Source organism: Saimiri boliviensis, chromosome 5 (assembly GCF_048565385.1).
Source record: "Saimiri boliviensis isolate mSaiBol1 chromosome 5, mSaiBol1.pri, whole genome shotgun sequence".
Lineage (NCBI taxonomy): Eukaryota > Metazoa > Chordata > Mammalia > Primates > Cebidae > Saimiri > Saimiri boliviensis.
Window position 1 is genome coordinate 125,330,001 of NC_133453.1, and position 20,686 is coordinate 125,350,686.

General features: G+C 38.9%; 1 protein-coding gene across 7 annotated transcripts in view; it reads left to right on the forward strand.

Moving 5' to 3' along the window:
- Positions 1–20,686, forward strand: part of TMED3 (transmembrane p24 trafficking protein 3) — a 64,031-nt gene that overhangs the window by 38,920 nt on the left and 4,425 nt on the right. For 3 of the 7 annotated variants that reach the window (XR_012517807.1, XR_012517811.1, XM_074399917.1), the window contains one exon: positions 81–20,541. The exons of 1 other annotated variant lie outside the window; for it this stretch is intronic. Coding sequence is in view for 1 of the 6 variants with exons in the window: in XM_074399917.1 (XP_074256018.1) it covers positions 81–125 (45 nt within the window). In the remaining 5 variants the exon portion in view is untranslated. Of the gene's footprint in view, positions 1–80; positions 20,542–20,686 lie in introns of those variants that run through there. 3 more of the 7 variants (XR_012517808.1, XR_012517810.1, XR_012517809.1) reach the window with 3 other exon arrangements.

Here is a 20,686-nt window from a genome sequence, read left to right on the forward strand (position 1 = left end):
AGGTAGGGATGGCTGTTGAAAGAAATCCCCAATTCCAGTGGCCTAATACAACGGAAGTTTACCTCCGGCCCATTTTCCAGTCTCAGGTGGATATTCTAGTTGGCACGGGGCTCTCTGTCCAATGATCCAGCAACTCAAGCTTCTTTTGATTGATGGCTTCTCCAACCCTGAGGGCCTCATCGTCTTAGCAGAATCCAGCTGGAGAAGGAAGAGGACTGTACGGGGAAGACCTAAAAAGCCCTGGCCTGGAGGTAAGTTCCACCCACTGTGACTACTGACTTTCTACGGGTGAGAAGTAGTCACATGACCGTATGACGTGCATGAGGTCACTGGTGGAGCAGTTGCTTTCCAGGGAGGACTTTCTGCTATAGGATGAGGCATGGGAGCTCACGGAAGGGTCAGCAGCTAACTACAACGGAAAAGGAGAAGGTTGCAAATACACTCTTTTAATGAGATGGATGATTATAAAAATATGTCATTTTCCTTTGATTAATTTTACTTGTTGCCAAAATGCGACATGATTTAGCATCTATTTTTTTCATTTTTATGGATACAAATACTGAGAAACCTTGTTTCTCAGAAATATGGAGGTGGGAATAAACATTGTGTTTTAGAATTGTGACTCAATTACTGGAACTTCTTCTAAGTAATATGTCAAAAGTTTTATCCTTAACATTATCAGCTGAAGACCTAATGAGGTCTCTCTGCAATATTGTTGAAATCAAATAATTGGAAAACACCTTACTTTCAAATGGTGTTATCCAGTCATAAAACTAATTTCTTATTTATATTTCTGGAACATATAACCAAAAAAATCTTTACCAATATGTATTAAGTGACTATTAATTATACTGTTGCCCCTTTATTCACAAGCACCACATTTAATCAATAAGAGTGGGGAAAATTGAAATTTTACTTTCAGTATACCTTTGTCAACCCAATATTATTTTATCAAATGTCTTAATTATTTTGCCTGCTTTATAAATAGTTTCTGTTATGATTGAAATCTTAGAATTGCAAATTTAGCTTGTTCAGTTGATGGAAAATATCTTCCATATAACCTGATGAGCAAATCCAGTTCCTTGTTGGCAAACTATTCAGTCACATCAGATTTACTTTCTTTATTTAATAAAATCAGAAAGGATTGACTTTATTTTTCAATTTGTGTTTCAAAAAATAGTATTTCAAAAAGAACAGCTAAGGAATAACTTAAAAACACATCTCATAAGATATATTACTAAAAGCAATCCGTAATGAAGTCACGTGTATCTAATAATTACTCTAATATTAATGCAATGTAAGATGTGGCTAAAATATTGTTATTAAGAAGCTAGGTATATGAGGCATATATTTGAAAAATGTGTATGTATTTGTGTATTAAACAGTGGTGGCTAGCTTTTTGAAATAAATAAGAATCTTGTATAAAATCAGAAATTATTAATCACATTAGATATACTGATCAAAATGTCCTTCTGTATTCAATTAAAGTGTATACATGAATCAGTCTGACAGCTAGCATGTAATTTTGTTTTTTTGTTAAAAAGAGAAAAATATTAAACATTTTTTAAGCTGAAATAAGGTAATAGCAGAGTAGCTGGAATAAACATTTCATAGATGTGTTAAAACAGGTTTTAACTACATTATTGAATGAAACACCAAATCTGAAAGAACACAAAAGGTTTTTATCTGCAAGAATGAGTCAGTGTTTACTGGAGAATTCTGGTAGCTCAGAAAACCTAGTCATGCTTAAAAGTATCAGCATCACTAAGCTGTGCAGGTTTTGATATAAATATGTCTAAAAGGAATCACTTAAATATTGAGGGAGGGTACATTTTCTGGGGCTCATTTTTATGTTTTCAGGGGACTCTCCCTCAAGGTGCTGCTCTGCCTGGCAATATTTGGGGATGGAAGAGGTGAAACCCTTCACTGCTTTTCTCTGCATTATATCCAAATTCAGAACACCCTAGCACAGGGCAACCCAGGTTCCAACGTCTCACTTCTCCTCACGGAAGTATCTCCCAGACCCGCAGACAGAGACATGCTGGACAAGCCTGTGGTACTTTGATTAATCATTAATGGAGTTGTCCTTGAAGACAGTATTTTAAATTGTCCCTTTGGCATACTGCAGTATTTTGTTTGCTTTATAGCTCAGGGCAAATGCACAGTGGTAAGATTCAGGATGGGATAAGGATGTGTCTTTCTTTTTCCTCCAAAAAGGAATATGGGAAAGGAAACTCTATCTTATCATTCCAGTCTGTTCTCAGGCAGATTTTAAGAATGGCAGTCCAGGCATCTGGAAACTGATTCCCTTCGAAGTCTCCGTGCAAGGGATGTTCTTGCAAAGTCTTAACTTTTTAGTGCAATTTGATGCTCACCGGTGTAGATTCTCATGCAAGGCAATTCCCATCACCAGGTGGCAGCATCCCCTAGTTGTTGGTGAGCTTTAAGGCAGGAAAGAAACCCAGGTGAGTCTGTAACCTTAATAGGCTGGAATAAATGAGCCTGAACCGAGGCAGAGTGCACGCAGAACCAAAAGCAGAAAAACCCACGGCAGACAGAAGCTAAGGTGAATGTCTCTTAGTCTCATTTTCTGCTCATTTCAGCATGAACAGTTTGGGAGTTGCACACCTATCAAAACAGGATGAAGGTTAAAAGGTTCTCTGGAGCAGTAAGGAGGTAGCAGATACTCACCAAGAACACTCCTAATTGATCCCTGAACGTTAGCACGTTTGGGTAACTTTTGTCTGGAACAAGTGCTGAATGTCATGGAGGTTTGTTCCCTTACCCAAGGGTGCCCAGGCTGAGAGGGCAGGTTTAACCCAGTATCTCATCAGAATAGGGGACAAAGAAGATATGTCATATTGCAGCCACTCTCGCCTGGCTCGGTCTTGTTAAAGCTACCTGTTATCCTGTGGGGTAATAAACAGTTGCGTTTGCCTGATTCTTTTATGGGTTCAAAAGGCTGTGTGTTGTGTGATTGCAAGTCAGCTCAGACTCTTGACTTACCAATGTCAGAGCTGCTCTTCCTGTCCTCAAAGCACCTTCCTTCTTTCTTCCAGAGCTCACTGGGGTCTTGACGCTGTCAGAAGCATCCATGTGGAGTTAAAAAGTATTGCATCACAGCCTAGAGGTGACCAGCTGTATCACTAACCAAGAAGCCATTTGAGCTTTTGGGGCCCCAGTTGCCCCATTCGTAAAATCATTGGCATTGTGTACAAAGTAGCTGCTTGAGAGTTTTATTATGCAATAGAGCTTAGATTTTTCTGGACTTTGCAGGAAGAAGTCTCTGCCATTCTGGGTTTTATGCTCGGCAGCTGTGGACATGAAGCTCACCCCATCCTCTCCGCAGTTCTCAGCGACATGAATGGCAGTTCTGCCTAGAAAGATAAACATCAAGACCACAAAGCAAACCGTGTGCAGGCTATGGGTTCATGATACTGCTGAGTTTTGGCTCTTTATGCAGGAGCTGAACTGGAATAAACAGCTTAGTGGGCCTTATTCCCAGAAGGAACTTCTTTCGAGGGAGGCTATAAGCCGGCTGGACCCCCAGACTCTCCTCTGTGATCTGCCTCATTGAAAAACAAAACGGTTGTGACTAGCCCCGCCGTCTCTTGGCTGACAGTAGTACCTGCTTGGAGCTGTTACTTGCTGATACGCACACCAGCCCAGTGCCAGAATGCATCGCTAAAGTGCTATTGCAAGGGGAGAGGTCATTCTTCCAGTGGTGCCTGGCCTGTACTGGCAGCACCTATCCCACCGTGGCCTGCTGGCCTTTCCCCAGGCTGCCAGAAACTGTCTGCTCTTCACAGTTCTTCTGGGTGCTCAGTGCCTTTGGCTCACAAGTTCACTCTCTCTACCCCCTACAGCTCCTGGTTAGAAACCTTAATCCCTTTCTCTACGTCCTCCACTTCACTCTGAGCTTCTAGCACCATGGCTAGCGGTTTTTGCAGCCACGTATCCTTCCTGCTACTCCTCATCCTACATTTTGATCAGATCATCTACTTACGAAGTAGTGTTTTCAGATATAGGGGCAGGGAAGCTTCTTTTATATTATCTTTCATGGGTATGGCCTACTCTTGTTCTTACCAAAACAATACAGTCTTTATTTTCAGTGACAAAGTCAATTACAAGGACATCAATACGATTTATTTCCTTTCCAAGAGCCCAAATCCTTCACCACTAAGGGTTCCATGTGATCGCCATCTGGGGTCTCCGGTTCCAACTGCTCATTCACCTCCTGCACACACTCCATGAGACATGGCTCTTTGCCTGTAGATCACCAGATAGCAACAGCTTCACTGCCCTGGTGCTCTTTACTTTCTGCCACGTCCACTCTCACCTCCACCAGGTGTTGCTGGCCTGGTCATCGGTACCATCATCGATCTTCAGGGACCATCCAGCTACCCGATTTCCAATGTGGCTGGCAGTTTGCTACCTTGTTTTGGAAAATATTTTAAGGCTGTTGAAGATTATATCTGTTTGACCCATGGTGCCCTTAGATTGAGAAAAGAAATGTATTGAGTAGACTCCTTGGAAGTTTGGAAGGTACCTCACACCATCCTCAGTTTCAGAGTTTCACTAGATGAACTCGCAGCACTCAGTAAGCCAATTTACCCATGGGTACAGTTTATTAGAGCAAAAGAATGAATTTAAAAACCAACAATAGGCCGGGCATGGTGGCTCAAGCCTGTAATCCCAGCACTTTGGGAGGCCAAGGCAGGTGGATCATGAGGTCAAAGGATCGACACCATCCTGGTCAACATTGTGAAGCCCCGTCTCTACTAAAAATACAAAAAATTAGCTGGGCATGGTGGTGCATGCCCGTAATTCCAGCTACTCAGGAGGCTGAGGCAAGAGAATTGCCTGAACCCGGGAGGCGGAGGTTGTGGTGAGCCAAGATCACGCCATTGCACTCCAGCCTGGGTAACAAGAGCAAAACTCCATCTCAAAAAAAAAAAAAAAAAAAACAATAAGTAAAGGTACAGAGGTCTAGGAGAGACTAGGAATAGAGCTTCCCATTTGTCTAGTCCAGTGAAGTCGTGCAGACAGCACTCATCTCTCCCAGCAATGATATGTGACGATGTGCCCAGGGTATTGCCAACTAGGGAAGTTCACTTGAGCCTCCGTGTCCAGGGTTTTTATTGAGGAATAAGTTGCATTGATATGGCTAGTCACCCACATGGCTGACTTTGGTCTCTGGCCCCTCCAGAGGCAAAGCTGATGTTGTGTTGTCAAGGTCCTCACCATAAATCTTATGGTTAGTACAGGCTATCTGGCAGGGCCCAAGGTTCTGGTTACATAAAGACATTCTTAAAATTCATGGCATTCCAAGGGTTTAAGTGTTACCTTCCAGAAACTGGGGGCAAAGAGCCAAAACTTTCTTTGGCTTAATCCTTTACTGCACAAGCTCTAAGACCCCAATAATTCATGGCCCCATTTCCAGGGAATGATTCAGTCCAGAGAAGAGATTGGAGAAACCCACCTCCCATCATCAATGAGCTCCCGATGTTCCATCATGCAAACCTGTGGGAGGAAATATAATGTTCCCATGGAGAGGATGGTGTGATCTGAGCTGGCTTAGAGGTTCTAATAGCTTCTTCTCAACTACAGACAAGGTCAGGGTACACAATAAGGTACATCTTCCCTTTCTTTCAACAGTCCAAAACCTCTAGGACTCTCTTGAGGCAGTGATTAATACTAAACAAAGGCCTTGAGGGGTAGGATTCTGAACAAGGCAGAAGTAAATAGTAGTCTGGGATATTAGTATTGTTTTCTTGGAGGAGGTAATATTTGAGTAGGATCTTAAAAAATGAGTAAATGTATAAATACCACAAGTAAAGGCAAAGGTATATACGTCCTTGTGAGAATACGAAAGAGAGTTTTTATTTGCCACAATCAAATTCTTCATTCTTTGGGTGACAATGCTGGTTCAACATACACAAATCAATAAATGTGATTCATCATATAAACAGAAACAAAGACAAAAATCATGTCATTTCTTCAATAGTTCCAGAAAAGGCCTTTGATAAAATTTAAAATTCCTTTATGCTAAAAACTCTCAATATATTCAGTATTAAAGGACCATACCTCAAAATAATAAGAGCCATATGTGACAAACCCAAAGCCAATATCATAGTGAATGGACAAAACCTGGTAGCATTTTCCTTGAAAACTGGCACAAGACAAGGATGCCCTCTCTCACCGCTCCTATTCAACATAGTATTGGAAGTTCTGACTGGGGCAATGAGGCGAGAGAATGAAATTAAACGTGTTCAAATAGGAAGAGAGGAAGTCAAACTATTTTTGTTTGCAGATGACATGATCCTACATCTAGAAAAACCCGTCGTCTCAGCCCAAACGCTTCTTAAGCAGATAAGCAACGTCAGTGAAGTCTCAGGATAGAAAATCAATGTGCAAAAATAGCTCGCGTTTCTATACATCCAACAACAGGCAAGCTGACAGCCATATCACAAATGAACTCCCATTCACAATTGCCACAAAAACAATAAAATACCTAGGAATACAACTAACATGGGAAGCTGAAGGACCTCTTCAAGGAGAAGTGAAAAAACCACTGCTCAGAGAAATCAGAGATAACACAAATGGAAAAAATTCCATGTTCATGGACAGAAAGAATCAATATCACAAAGGCAATACCACCCAAAGCAATTTATAGTTTTAATTCTGTTCCCATTCAACTACCACTGACATTTTTTTTCATAGAATTAGAAAAAACTATTTTAGCATTCATATGGAGCCAATAAAGAGCCTGCATAGACAAGACAATTCCTAAACAAAAGAACAAAGCTGGAGGCATTATGTTACCCAACTTCAGACTATACTACAAGCCTACGGTAACCAAAACAGCATGATAGGGGTACAAGAACAGACATATAGATTAATGGAATAGAACAGAGAGCCCAGAAATAAGGCTGCACATCTGCAACCATCTGATCTTCCACAAAGCCAACAAAAGCAATGGGGAAAGGATTCCCTATTTAATCAAGGGTGCTGAGAGAACTGGCCAGCCCTATGCATAAAATTGAAACTGGACCTCTTCCTTACGCCATATATAAAAATCAACTCAAGATGAATTAAAGACTTAAATGTAAAACCCAAAACTTTAAAAGCCCTGGCAGTAAATCTAGGCAATATCCTTCAGGACATAGTAACCAGCAAAGATTTTATGACAAAGACGCCAAAAGAAATGGCAACAAAAGCAAAAATTGACAAATGGGATCTAATTTCAAAAGTCAAAAAACAACAGATGCTGGTGAGGTTGTAGAGAAAAAGGAATACTTTTTCAGTGCACGGTTGCTGGGACTATAAATTAGTTCAGCCATTGTGGAAGACAGTCTGGTGATTCCTCAGTGAACTAAAGGCAGAAGTACCATTTGGCCCAGGAATCCCATTATTTGTATATACCCAAAGGAATATACACATTATTCTATTAGGGAGATACTTACACACATATGTTCATTGCAGCGCTATTCATAATAGCAAAGACATGGAGTCAACCTAAATGCCCATCAATGATAGGCTGAATAAAGAAACTGTGGTACATACACATCATGAAATACTATGCCATCATGAAAATGAATGAGATCATGTTCTTTGCATGGACATGGATGGAGCTGGAAGCCATTATTCTCAGCAAACTAACGCAGGAACAGAAAACCAAGCACCACGTGTTCTCACTTATAAGTGGGAACTGAACGATGAGAACACATGGACACATTGGGTGGAACAACACACCCCAGGGCCTGTCAGAGGGTGTAGGGCTTAATACGTAGGTGATGGGATTATCTGTGCAGCAAACCACCAAGGCACATGCTTGTTACATGTTTACCCATGTAACAAACTTGCACATCCTTCATATGTACCCCTGAATTTAACATACAAGTTGGAAAATTTTTTAAAAAACTATAAAATAGGGAAAAAATAAAAAATAAAATGCGGATCTGATATCACACACACACACACAAACACAAACACACACACACTAAGGTTAGCTGGGCACGTTGGCATGCATCTGTAGTCTCAGCTACTTGGGAGACTGAGGTCGGAGAATTACTTGAGCTTTGGAGGTTGAGTCTGCAGTGAGCCAAAAATCACGTCACGGCACTCCAGCCTGGGTGACAAAGTGAGATCCTGTCTCCACAAATAAATACATAAATAAAATTAAAACTAACCCAGATGAATTATAGACTTAAATATAAAGGGCAAAATCATAAAGCTTTCAGTGAAAATAAAAGAATATTTTTCTAACTTTGGGACAGAGAATGTTTCGATTTTTTAAAAAACAAGCCATAAAAAGCATTCAGCATAAAGAAAAAAATTGATAAATTAGATTACATAAAATGAACAATTGGTGTTCATAAAAAAAAACCCTTTTAGTGACGGAACACGTCTTTAATGGAGAAGCATATATCTGTCAAGGAGGAATGTAGCTTACAAGAACACAAAGTAATCAGATGCGCTTTTACCTAATGAGGTAGAAAAGGGGGCGTGGCAGCTGAAAAGGGGCCCCTCCCCTGTGGAGTAAATGTATGTTTTTTTGTTCATTTGTTTATTGTGGTGAAAAGCACATAACATTAAATTTACTGTCTTAACCATTTTAATTTTAATTGTTTTTGTTAGAACTACTTAGCAAGATAAAATTCCAGTTTATTGTTGAGCAAAATTGTTTCACACATACATCAAACAGGCCAGTAAATAAATAAACAAACAGCAACTTCACAGACAAAGAAAGGAAATAAAAAAACCTTTTATCTTTGACCTTTTAAAAACAATCTAATACGAACAGAGTACTTACAGCACAGCTAAGTTTAAACACAAAAAAGTTACTGGAATGCTTCAAATAGAAGTTTGTGTTGTTAGTCTTGCTTCTTTTGCGTTTTTTTTTTTTTTTCTCCTTTGAGATTATAATGAACATGGTCGGTGTAACTTGCTCTTTTTTTTTATTTTTTATTTTTTGACACGGAGTTTCGCTCTTGTTGCCCAGGCTGGAGTGCAATGGCGCGATCTCGGCTCACCGCAACCTCCACTTCCTGGGTTCAGGCAATTCTCCTGCCTCAGCCTCCTGAGTAGCTGGGATTACAGGCACGTGCCACCATGCCCAGCTAATTTTCTTGTATTTTTAGTAGAGATGGGGTTTCACCATGTTGACCAGGATGGTCTCGATCTCTTGATCTCGTGATCTACCTGCCTCGGCCTCCCAAAGTGCTGGGATTACAGACGTGAGCCACCGCGCCTCTTTAGAGCAGGACGCCTGGGACTGCAGTCACATTTTGGGCAGCACTTCGGGAGCTCCAGCCCCAACTCAGAAGGAGCAGAACTCCCACTGGCTTCATAGAGTGTACAGTCCCAGCCGCAGCTGGTGTGACGGCAGCAGCCACTGTCATCATCAGGTACTCTTTATTATCTTCATTTTACAAATGATAAAACAACTGTTGGATTTCAACCCAGGTCCACCGGAATTCAAAGTCTTCATTCTTAACCCCCGTGTGTTACAGCACTAGACCAGGAAAGGAGAAAAATTTTCACAGAAAATAGTGTGAACAGTGGAGGCTGGAAATCAGAGATAGCAGACAGAGAAAAAGGGGTTAAAGGATTGAATGAATTACAGATAACCTGTATTTGCTAAGGGCTTAGGGCTGGGGGGAGGAGGAGTTAGATTTTAGTGGGTACAGAGTTTCAGTTTTGCAAGATGAAAAAGTTCTGGAGATTTGTTGTCTAACAGTGTGAATACACTCAATACCACTGAACTGTACACTTAAAAATGGTTAAGATGGTAGAGTTAATGTTATGTGCTTTTGACCACAATAAACAAAACAAAACAACTTGTATTCACTCTCTGCAGGTGACGGGCCACTTTTCTTTTTTATTATTTTTTTTTTATTGCATTTTAGGTTTTGGGGTACATGTGAAGAACATGCAAGATAGTTGCATAGGTACACACGTGGCAGTGTGGTTTGCTGCCTTCCTCCCCTTCACCTACATCTGGCATTTCTCCCCATGCTCTCTCTCCCCAACTTCCCACCACCCACCCCTCCCCTATTTCCCTCCAACAGACCCCAGTGTGTAGTGCTCCCCTCCCTGTGTCCGTGTGTTCTCATTGTTCCACACCCGCCTATGAGTGAGAACATGCGGTGTTTGATTTTCTGCTCTTGTGTCAGTTTGCTGAGAATGATCGTTTCCAGAAGCACTTCCCCCATCTCTACTTCACTAGGTCTTTGCAGCAAAAAATTTGATCATTTTATGTTACTATACACTACATTGTTTCTTACTATGTGCTGCTGCCTTTTTTTTTTCTTTTTTTGTTTTTTCATGAGATGGAGTCTCTTTCACCCAGGCTGGAGTGAGGTGGCTCAATCTCAGCTCACTGTAACCTCCTTCTTCAGTGTTCAGGCAATTCTTCTGCCTCAGCCTCCCGAGTAGCTGGGACTACAGGTGCACACCGCTATACCTGGCTAATCTTTTCTATTTTAGTAGAGACAGGGTTTCCCCATGTTGCTGACGTTGGTCTCGAACTCCTGATCTCTGGCAATCCACCTGCCTCCCTTTTTCTTCTTTGACTAAGTGTTCTCCTGCTTGGAGGTAAAAGGGGTAGTTTGATGAACAACAGTTTTAAAATTTTAATGTAATATAATTTATCAATCTATTTCCTTTATGACCAATACTTTAATTTTTTTTTTTTTTTTTTTTTTTTTTTGAGACAAGGTCTTGCTCTGTCACCCTGGCTGGAGTGCAGTGGCACCCAGGCTCACTGCAGCCTTGCATCGTGGGCTTAAGCGATTCTCATGCCACAGCCCTCTGGGTAGCAGGGACACAGTTGCAGGCCACCATGCCTGGCTAATTATGGCTTGTAAAAAACACGAAACATACTCCGCTCCCAACTTAGGAAGAGATTCTCTTGCATTTCCACTGAAAGCTTTACAATTTTGCCTTTTATATTGAAATCTATAATCTACCTGGATTGTTTTTAGTGTTTTAGAAGGTAAGGGTTCAATTTTATTTGATTTTTCCATATGACTACCCGATTATTTCAGTTCCCTATTGAAAAGATTATCCGCCTCTTCTCTGCAATGTTATCTTTGTCATGAATCAAATATCTACATATGTGTGGGTCTGTTTCTAGGTTCTTTATTCCCATTCATTAGCCTACTTGTCAATCCCTGTGCAAATACCACAGTGACTTGATAATTGAACCTTTATAAGTGCTGGCATTTGGTGAGACAAGTCCTCCCACTTTGTCATTTTCATCAGCGTCTTGGCTATTCTTAGCTGTTTGCATTTCCATGAAAATGTTAGAAACAACTACTCAAATTAAAACACACACACACACACACACACACACACACACACACACACACACACACGTAAGATAATCCTGTTCAGATTTTCCCTGGGATTGCATGGAATCCATAGGTTGATCGGGGGAGAAATGACATCTTTGTAAGACAGTTTTCCAGTCCATTCCTTTCCATTTACTTGAGTCTTCCTTTGATTTCTCTCAGTAAAGTTTTATATTTCTGTTCATGCAAGTTTTATACGTCTCTTATTCTCTAGATTCCTACATACTTGATACTTCTTGATGCTATTCCAAGTCGAATTTTTAAAATTTTCATTTTCCGTTTGTTGCTGGCATACAGAAGTAAAATTGATTTTGTTTTCTGACAATTTTGCTAATCTTTCTTAGTTATTAAAATTATTAAAATTAATTTTTAATAATTCACCTATAGTACTTCTGGGCATTCCATAAGCACAATCATAGTATCTGAAAATATAGGAATTTTTTCCATTCTGATCTTCATATATTTTATTTGTCATCTTAACATTTAAAGCTGGCATGACTCCCCAATAACGTATTCAATAGATTGGTGATAGTGAGTGAATATATATAGAATAACTGTCATCCTATATATATATATAGGATGACATATATATATATAGGATGACAGTTTTTTATATATATATATATAGGATGACATATATATATATAGGATGACAGTTTTATATATATATAGGATGACATATATATATATAGGATGACAGTTATATATATAGGATGACAGTTATATATATATAGGATGACAGTTATATATATATATATAGGATGACATACATATATATATAGGATGACAGTTATATATATATATATAGGATGACAGATATATATATACGAGATATATATATAGGATGACATATATACAGGATGACAGTTTTATATATATATATAGGATGACATATATATAGGATGACAGTTATATGTATATATAGGATGACATATATATATATAGGATGACAGTTGTATATATATATAGGATGACATATATATATATGGGATGACATATATATATGGGATGACAGTTATATATATCTATAGGATGACATATATATATAGGATGACAGATATATATATATAGGATGATATATATATAGGATGACATATATATAGGATGACAGTTATATATATATAGGATGACATATATATATATGGGATGACATATATATATGGGATGACATATATATCTATAGGATGACCTATATATAGGATGACAGTTTTATATATATATAGGATGACATATATATATGGGATGACAGTTATATATATATAGGATGACAGTTTTATATATATATATATATATATATATATATATATATATGTATATGACGACAGTTATTGTCCTTCTGCTTGTGACTATATTGTTTGACTATATTTTTGGCTTCCATTTTAAGAAGTCAGCTGTCTACCTAACTTTTGTTCCTTTACAAGATATTCGTCTTTTATCTTGGCAGATTTTCAGCTATTTTTCCTTGTCTTTGGTTTACTGTAGTTCCACTCTGAAGTGTTCCGGTATGGATTTCTTTTTATTTATTTATTTTTGGGGGGATTCATTGGGCTTCCTTGAATACGCAGTTGTCTTTTATTAGTTCTGAAAAATCCTCCCTCATTATTTCTTCAAATCTTATCTTTGTTCTATGTTCTCTTTTCTCCTTCTGGGCTTCCAGCTGATGTAGGCTAGATTTTCTTATCATATCACCCGTGTCATAAGAACCTCTTCTTTGCTTTTTATAATTTTTTCTCTTCTTCATTATGCTTAATTACTTCTGATCTCTCTTCCTATTTCCGACTTCTCCCTCCAGTTTTGTTTACGTTACTCTGCTGTTAATGCCAATCATTGAAAAAAAAGTTTTAGAATTTATATTTCCTTCATTTAAAAATTTATTTTTTTTCCCATAGGTCATTGGGGTCCACTTGGTGTTTGTTTACATGAGTAAGCTCTTCAGTGGTGATTTGCGAGATTTTGGTACACCCATCACCCAAGCAGTATACGCTGTATCCTATTTGTAGTCTTCTATCCCTTGCTCCCCTCCCACCATTCCCCACAAGGCCCCCAAATCCATTGTATCATTTTTATACCTTTGCATCCTCATAGCTTAGCTCCCACATATCAGTGAGAATATATAATGTTTGATTTTCCATTCCTGAGTTACTTTACTTAGAAGAATAGTCTCCAGTTTCACCCAGGTCACTGCAAATGCCGTTAATTCATTCTTTTTTATGGCTGAGTAGTATTCCATTGTGTGTGTGTGTGTGTGTGTGTGTGTGTGTGTGTGTGTGTGTGTGTATACTGCAGTTTCTTTATCCACTCGTTGATTAATGGGCATTTGGGTTGGTTCCACGATTTTGCCGCTGCAAATTGTGCTGCTATAAATATGCATGTGCAAGTACCTTTTTTGTATAATTACTTCTCTTCCTCTGGGTAGACAGTAGTGGGATTGCTGGATCAAATGGTAGTTCTACTTTTAGTTCTTCAACGAATCTTCACCCTGTTTTCTACAGTGTCGGTACCAGTTTACATTCTGACCAGCAGTGTAGAAGTATTCCCGGAGCACCACATCCACACCAACATCTGCTGTTTTTTGATGTTTTGATTATGGCCATTCTTGCAGGAGTAAGGTGGTATCACATTGGGTTTTGATTTTCATTTCCCTGATCATTCGTGATGTTGAGGATTTTTTCATGTATTTGTCAGCCATTTGTGTATCTTCTTTTGAGAATTGTCTATTCATGTCCTTAGCCCACTTTTTGATGAGATTGTTCATTTTTTTCTTTCTTTCTTTCTTTCTTTCTTTCTTTCTTTCTTTCTTTCTTTCTTTCTTTCTTTCTTTCTTTCTTTCGAGATAGAGTCTCACACTCTCTGCAATGGCGTGATCTCAGCTCACTGCAACCTCTGCTTCCGGGGTTCACACTATTCTCTTGCCTCAGCCTCCTGAGTAGCTGGAATTACAGGTGCACATCACCAAACCCAGCTAAATTTTTGTATTTTTAGTAGAGATGGGGTTTCCCCCATGTTGGCCAGGCTGGTCATGAACTCCTGACCTCATGATTCGCCTGCCTCGGCTTCCCAAAGTTCTGGGATTTCAGGTGTGAGCCAGGCTTACTTTTTTCTTATTGATTTGTTTGAGTTCATTGTAGATTCTGGATATTAGCCCTTTGTCAGATGTAGAGATTGTGAAGATTTTCTCCCACTCTGTAGGTTGTCTATTTCCTTTGCTGACTGTTCCCTTTGCCATGCGAAAGCTGTGTACTTTAATTAAGTCCCAGCTATTTATCTTTGTTTTTATTGCATTTGTTTTGGGTTCTTGATCATGAAATCCTTGCCTAAGCAAATGTCTGAAAGGGTTTTTCCAATGTTATCTTCTAGAACTTTTATAGTTTCAGGTCTTATATTTAAGTCCTGAATCCATCTTGAATAGATTTTTGTATAAGGTGAGAGGTGAGGATCCAGTTTCATTCTCTTACATGTGGCTAGCCAATTATTCCAGCACCATTTGTTGAAAGGGAGTCCTTTCTCCACTTCATGTTTTTGTTTGGTTTGTCGAAGATCAGTTGGCTGTAAGTGTTTGGGTTTATTTCTGGGTTCTCTATTCTATTTCATTGGTCTATGTGCCTATTTTAATACCAGTACCATGCTGTTTTGGTGACTATGGCCATAGCATAGTTTGAAATAGTTTGAAATCAGGTAGCGTGATGCTTCCAGATTTGTTCTTTTTGCTTAATCTTCCATTGGCTATGTGGGCTCCTTTTAGGTTCCATATGAATTTTAGAATTGCTTTCTCTAATTCTGTGAAGAATGATGGTGGTGTTTTGTTGGGAATTGCATTGAATTTGTAGATGACTTTTGGCAGTATGGTCATTTTCACATATTGATTCTCCCCATCCATGAGCGTGGGATGTATTTTCATTTCTTTGTATCATCTATGATTTCTTTCAACAGTGTTTTGTAGTTTTCCTCGTAGAGTTCTGTCACCTCCTTGATTATGTGTATTCCTAAGTTGTTCTTTGTTTTGCTTTGTTTTGGGTTTTTTTTGTTTTGTTTTGTTTTGTTTTTTTGGTTTTTTTTTTTTTTTTTTTTTGCAGCTATTGTAAAAGGGGTTGAGTTAATGATTTGATTCTCCACTTGGTTGCTGTTAGTGCCTAGAAGAGCTACTGATTTGTGTACATTAATCCTGTATCTAGAAATTTTGCTGAATTCTTTTATCAGTTCTAGGAATTTTCTGGAGGAGTCTTTAGGGTTTTCAAGATAAATGATCATATAGGAGGAGTCTTTAGGGTTTTCAAGATAAATGATCATATAATCAGCAAACAGTGACAGTTTGACTTTCTTTTTACCGATCTGGGTGTCCTTTATTTCTTTCTCTTGCCTGATTGCTCTGGCTCAGACTGCCAGTACTATGTAGGAGAGGAGTGGTGAGAGTGGGCATCCCTGTCCTGTTCCAGTTCTCAGACGGAATGCTTTCAGCTTTTTCGCATTCAGTATTATGTTGGCTGTGGGTTTTTCATAGATGGCTTTTATTATATTGAGGTATGTCCCTTATGTGCTGATTTTGCTGAGAGTTTTAATCATAAAGCAATGCTGGATTTTGGCAGATGCTTTTTCTGCATCTGTTGAAATGATCATGTGATTTTTGTTTTCATTCTGTTTATGTGATGTGTCACATTTATTGACTTGCATATGTTAAACCCATCCTTGCATCCTTGGTGTGAAACCCACTTGATCTTGAAGATTATCTTTTTGATATGTTGTCAGATTCAGTTAGCTAGTATTTTGTTAAGGAATTTAGTGTCTACGTTCATCAAGGATATTGATATGTAGATATCTTTTTTCATTATGTCCTTTCCTGATTTTGGCATTAGGGTGATGCTGGCTCCACAGAATGAATTAGGGAGAGTTCTCTCTTTCTCTATGCTGTGAAATAGTGTCAAAAGGATTGGTGCCAATTCTTTGAATGTCTGGCAGAAATCGCTGTGAATTCATCTGGTCCTGGACTCCTTTTTTGTTGGTAGTTTTTAGATTACCATTTCAATCTCACTGCTTATTATTGCTCTGTTCAGAGTATCTATTTTTTCCTGATTTAAGTTAGGAGGGTTGTATTTTTCCAGGAATTTATCCATCTCTTTTAGGTTTTCTAATTTATGCACATAAAGGTGTTCATAATAACCTTGAATCATCTTTTGTATTTCTGTGATGTGAGTTGTAATGTCTCCCATTTCATTTATTATTGAGATTCTTTGAATCTTCTCTTTTCTTTTCTTGGTTAATCTTGCTAATGATTGATCAATTTTATTTATTTCAAAGAACCAGCTTTTGTTTCATTTATCTTTTGTATTTTTTAAAATTTCAATTTCATTTATTTCTGCTCCGATCTTGGTTATTTCCTTTCTTCTGCTGAGTTTGAGTTTCGTTTGTTCTTGTTTCTCTAGTTTTTTGAGGTGTGAATATTAGTCAGAATGTCAGTCTAAGCTGTTTCAGTTTTTTGCTGTAGGTGTTCAGGGCCAAAAACTTTCTTCTTAGCAATGCCTTTGCTGGATCCCAGAGGTTTTGCTAGGTTGTATGATTATTGTTGTTCAGTTTGAGCAATTTTAAATTTCTATCTTGATTTTAACTCAGTTTTGAATAAATTTCCTCCCTTCCCCCATACGACTAGCAAAAGAGCTAGACTCGCTTCTTTGGCTTTTCATTTCGCCCAAAGGTTTTAAGTTCAGTAATTTTCCATTTCTTCTTTATTCTTTGATCCCTTTAAAGATAAGCTATTTAGATGTTGAACAACTTTTTGTGAACTTCCATCCAAAATTTTGGGAGGGTAAGGCCTGAATTATCTAGTCTGCAAATATTGGAATTGGAAGTTATTAATATTTCTAAGCCTAGATTCCAGAAAATAAAACAGCATGACTGGCAGTAGGCTTTCAGGAACTAGAGCTGAGTTTTGTTAACAAGGCAATAAAAACTGAGTAGCTACTATCTGGAAGTACTTCTGCTAAATGCCGGGAGAGAATACAGAAATGAATCAGCCAAGGCATTCGGGACTGGGTTTGAAAGACATTGTAGACACAAGAGTATTACGCTGCCTGTAAAAGCAAGAGGTTATAAAAGATATATGCGGAGAAAGTCCTCGGAAGCTCACTTCTGCCTGGTGACACTTGGAAAGATTTCAAGCAGCAGTGTTGTTTAAACTAGGTTTTTGAAGGATAGATACGATAGGTATATCATAGATTGGAGAAGCAGAAAAGGCAATGGTCAGCAAACGATAAATCCTTAGAAGAAATACAGAGGATGCCCCATTTCATTCATCTAAGAATTTTTTTAAATTTTATTTTTTAGGACAGGGTCTTACTATGTTGCCCAAGCTGGAGTGCGGTGGTGTGAACTCAGCTCACGGCAACCTCTGCCTCCTGGGCTCAAGTCATACTCCCACCTCAGCCTCCTGAGTATCTGGGAATGCAGGTGCATGCCACAATGCCCAATTAATTTTTAAAATTGTTTTGCAGAGACGGAGTTTCACCATGTTGCCCAGGCTGGGCTCAAACTCCTGAGCTCAAGTGATTCTGCAATCTCCACCTCCCCAGATGTAGGGATTACATGCATGTGTCACAGTGCCCGGCCCATTTAGGCATTTTATATTTGCTTTTCTGCCTCTAATTTTTTTTTTTTTTTTTTTTTTGAGACGGAGTTTCGCCCTTGTTACCCAGGCTGGAGTGCAATGGCGCGATCTCGACTCACCGCAACCTCTGCCTCCTGGGCTCAGGCAATTCTCCTGCCTCAGCCTCCTGAGTAGCTGGGATTACAGGCACGTGCCACCATGCCCAGCTAATTTTTTGCACTTTTAGTAGAGACGGGGTTTCACCATGTTGACCAGGATGGTCTCGATCTCTCGACCTCGTGATCCACCCACCTCGGCCTCCCAAAGTGCTGGGATTACAGGCTTGAGCCACCGCGCCCGGCCTCTGCCTCTAATTTTTAAGTCATAGATGTAGGTCTGGTTCTGAGGGCGAATTCACACCAAAGTGTATTTGACTGTGCTGTTAAAATGCTGAGAGCTGAAGAGGGTCTGAATAGTTGGGGTGTGGGGGGAGGAGGGTGGAGCAGTGTACATTTAGGACCAAATGACATTTACCTAATAAATTAATGAGGCTGCCTCAAGTCTCTAAAAAGCTCATTCAAAAAGGCATACTTTAAAAGGGTTTATTTTCCCCATAGACTGTCGGAAATCAGCTTTGCAGATCTTTATAGAATGTTAACTTTGCAGAACGCCCACCGTTCCCATGTGTTTACCGCAACAAGTTTCTCTTGGCTCTGGTTGTATCTCTGGCTGGGAAGAGAGACTGACTCATCCTTCTGTTGGCAATGCAAGGTTTCCTAAAAAATACACACGGGGAGGAAAGTTTGCAAACAGATTTTGTAATTGTTACTGGAGCAGCAGTTCTTAGATCATAGGCTGGCATTCCAGTCTGAGTTTTCATTCTTGCTGTGAAATGTGTTTTCCCCGCTATTTATAGGTCCATAGATTCAGCCTTCTCTGGGCTCAGAGAAGGAGCTACAAATGGAGTGAGGTTCTTGCATTCTTTCTCCCGCTGCATTTATTTTAGCAAGACTATTTCAAATATATAGTTAAGACCAGAGAATAATATCATATCTGTGTCCTGACTACTCCAGTTTTATCCAGTTTTAACATGGTGTCCTATTTGATTGAACTTTATTTAAAGAAATTAAGCATTCCAGAGGAGTTGAGATCCCCTGTGTAGTAGTACCTAACACTAGTACCCTCTCTTCTTCCCCAAAGGTAAATACTGTCATGAATTAGAGCATCGTTTCCATGCAATGATGTTGTTTTATATTTTTGATACATATTTATGTATCCGTAAATATTATAAAGCACTGTGTTACAGGCTATCGAGCTATATAAGTGGAAAATGTTACTGATATAATTGGATTTATTTCTCTCTATCCTTCCATTTACTTCTTCTGTCTTTTATTCTTTTCTGCCTTCTATTGTCCTGATAATATTTTCTGGTTTTGTTTTTTCACTCAACTCTCCTGATTTGGAAACTGGATGATGTTTCTGTTGTTTTGTTTTGTTTTGTTTTGTTTATCTGTTTGAGGCAGAGTTTCCCTCTTGTTGCCCAGGCTGGAGTGCAGTGGTGTGATTTCGGCTCACTGCAACCTCCGCCTCCCAGGTTCCAGAGATCCTAGTGCCTCAGCCTGCCTCAGCCTCCCGAGTAGCTGGGATTACAGGTGCCCACCACCAAGCCCAGCTAATTTTTTGTATTTTTAGTAGAGACGGGGTTTCATCATGTTGGCCAGGCTGTTCTCAAATTCCTGACCTCAGGTGATCCCCCTGCATTGGCGTCTTGAAGTGCCAGGATTACAGGTGTGAGCCTCCATGCCTAGCAAATGTCTCTGTTTTTTAAGTGCCATATTTAGTTTAAAATATATATTTCACTACACCTACAAAAGAAGACATTTTTATTATTCCCCCAACCATGGATAAGGACTTTATGTGTTGAGATACTTACGCTATTTTTTGCTATTACTATTTAGAATCTGAGTTTGCTGTTTAACACAAAAATACCAGATTTTAAAGAGAGATGTTTAATCACATTTACCAACATATTTTACAAATTTCTATGTGTTTCATTATTGTTTCTTCTATTTCATATCTCTCCTTTATGATTAAATACATCCCTTTATAGACCTTTTAATGAAAGTCTGTGTGTAGTAGACTCAGTGTTTGAACATTTTAAATTGTCCTTATATAAATGGAAAATTATTCTTATGTAAGTCATGTTGGCCAGGCTGGTCTCGAACTCCTGACTTCAGGTGATCCACCTGCATCTGCGTCCTAAAGTGCTGGGATTACAGGTGTGAACCTCTGCGCTTTGTCCCAATTAATACTATGGCAAATAATAACATTTTAGATGGATACTTTGGATATATCACTCAGTTCTTGTCTGGATAAGTTGTTGCTGATAAGTCATGGTTAGTCTAACTGTTTGGGAAATATTTTTTCAGGTGTTCCCTTGATAATGCTTCAACTCAGGCAACTCCTCAAAGAGACAAAAAGAAAGTGTCCTCCATCTTCTGACTTCTAAGTCTAACATATTTTTTATTGCTTCATCTCATTTTTCTTTGCCTCTGAATTCTCAAACAAATGCTAAAGTTTGTCCTCCATAAAAATTATTTTATTTCTGCTTCTATTAGTTCTACTCTTTAACTCCTTCTAGTGAGGTGGTAACTTTTATTTTTGTGTTGTAACTGTCTAACAAATCACGCCAACATTTGGTGATATAAAACAGTGGCCATCAGGTCATCAGGTGGGAACGGTGGCTCACACCTGT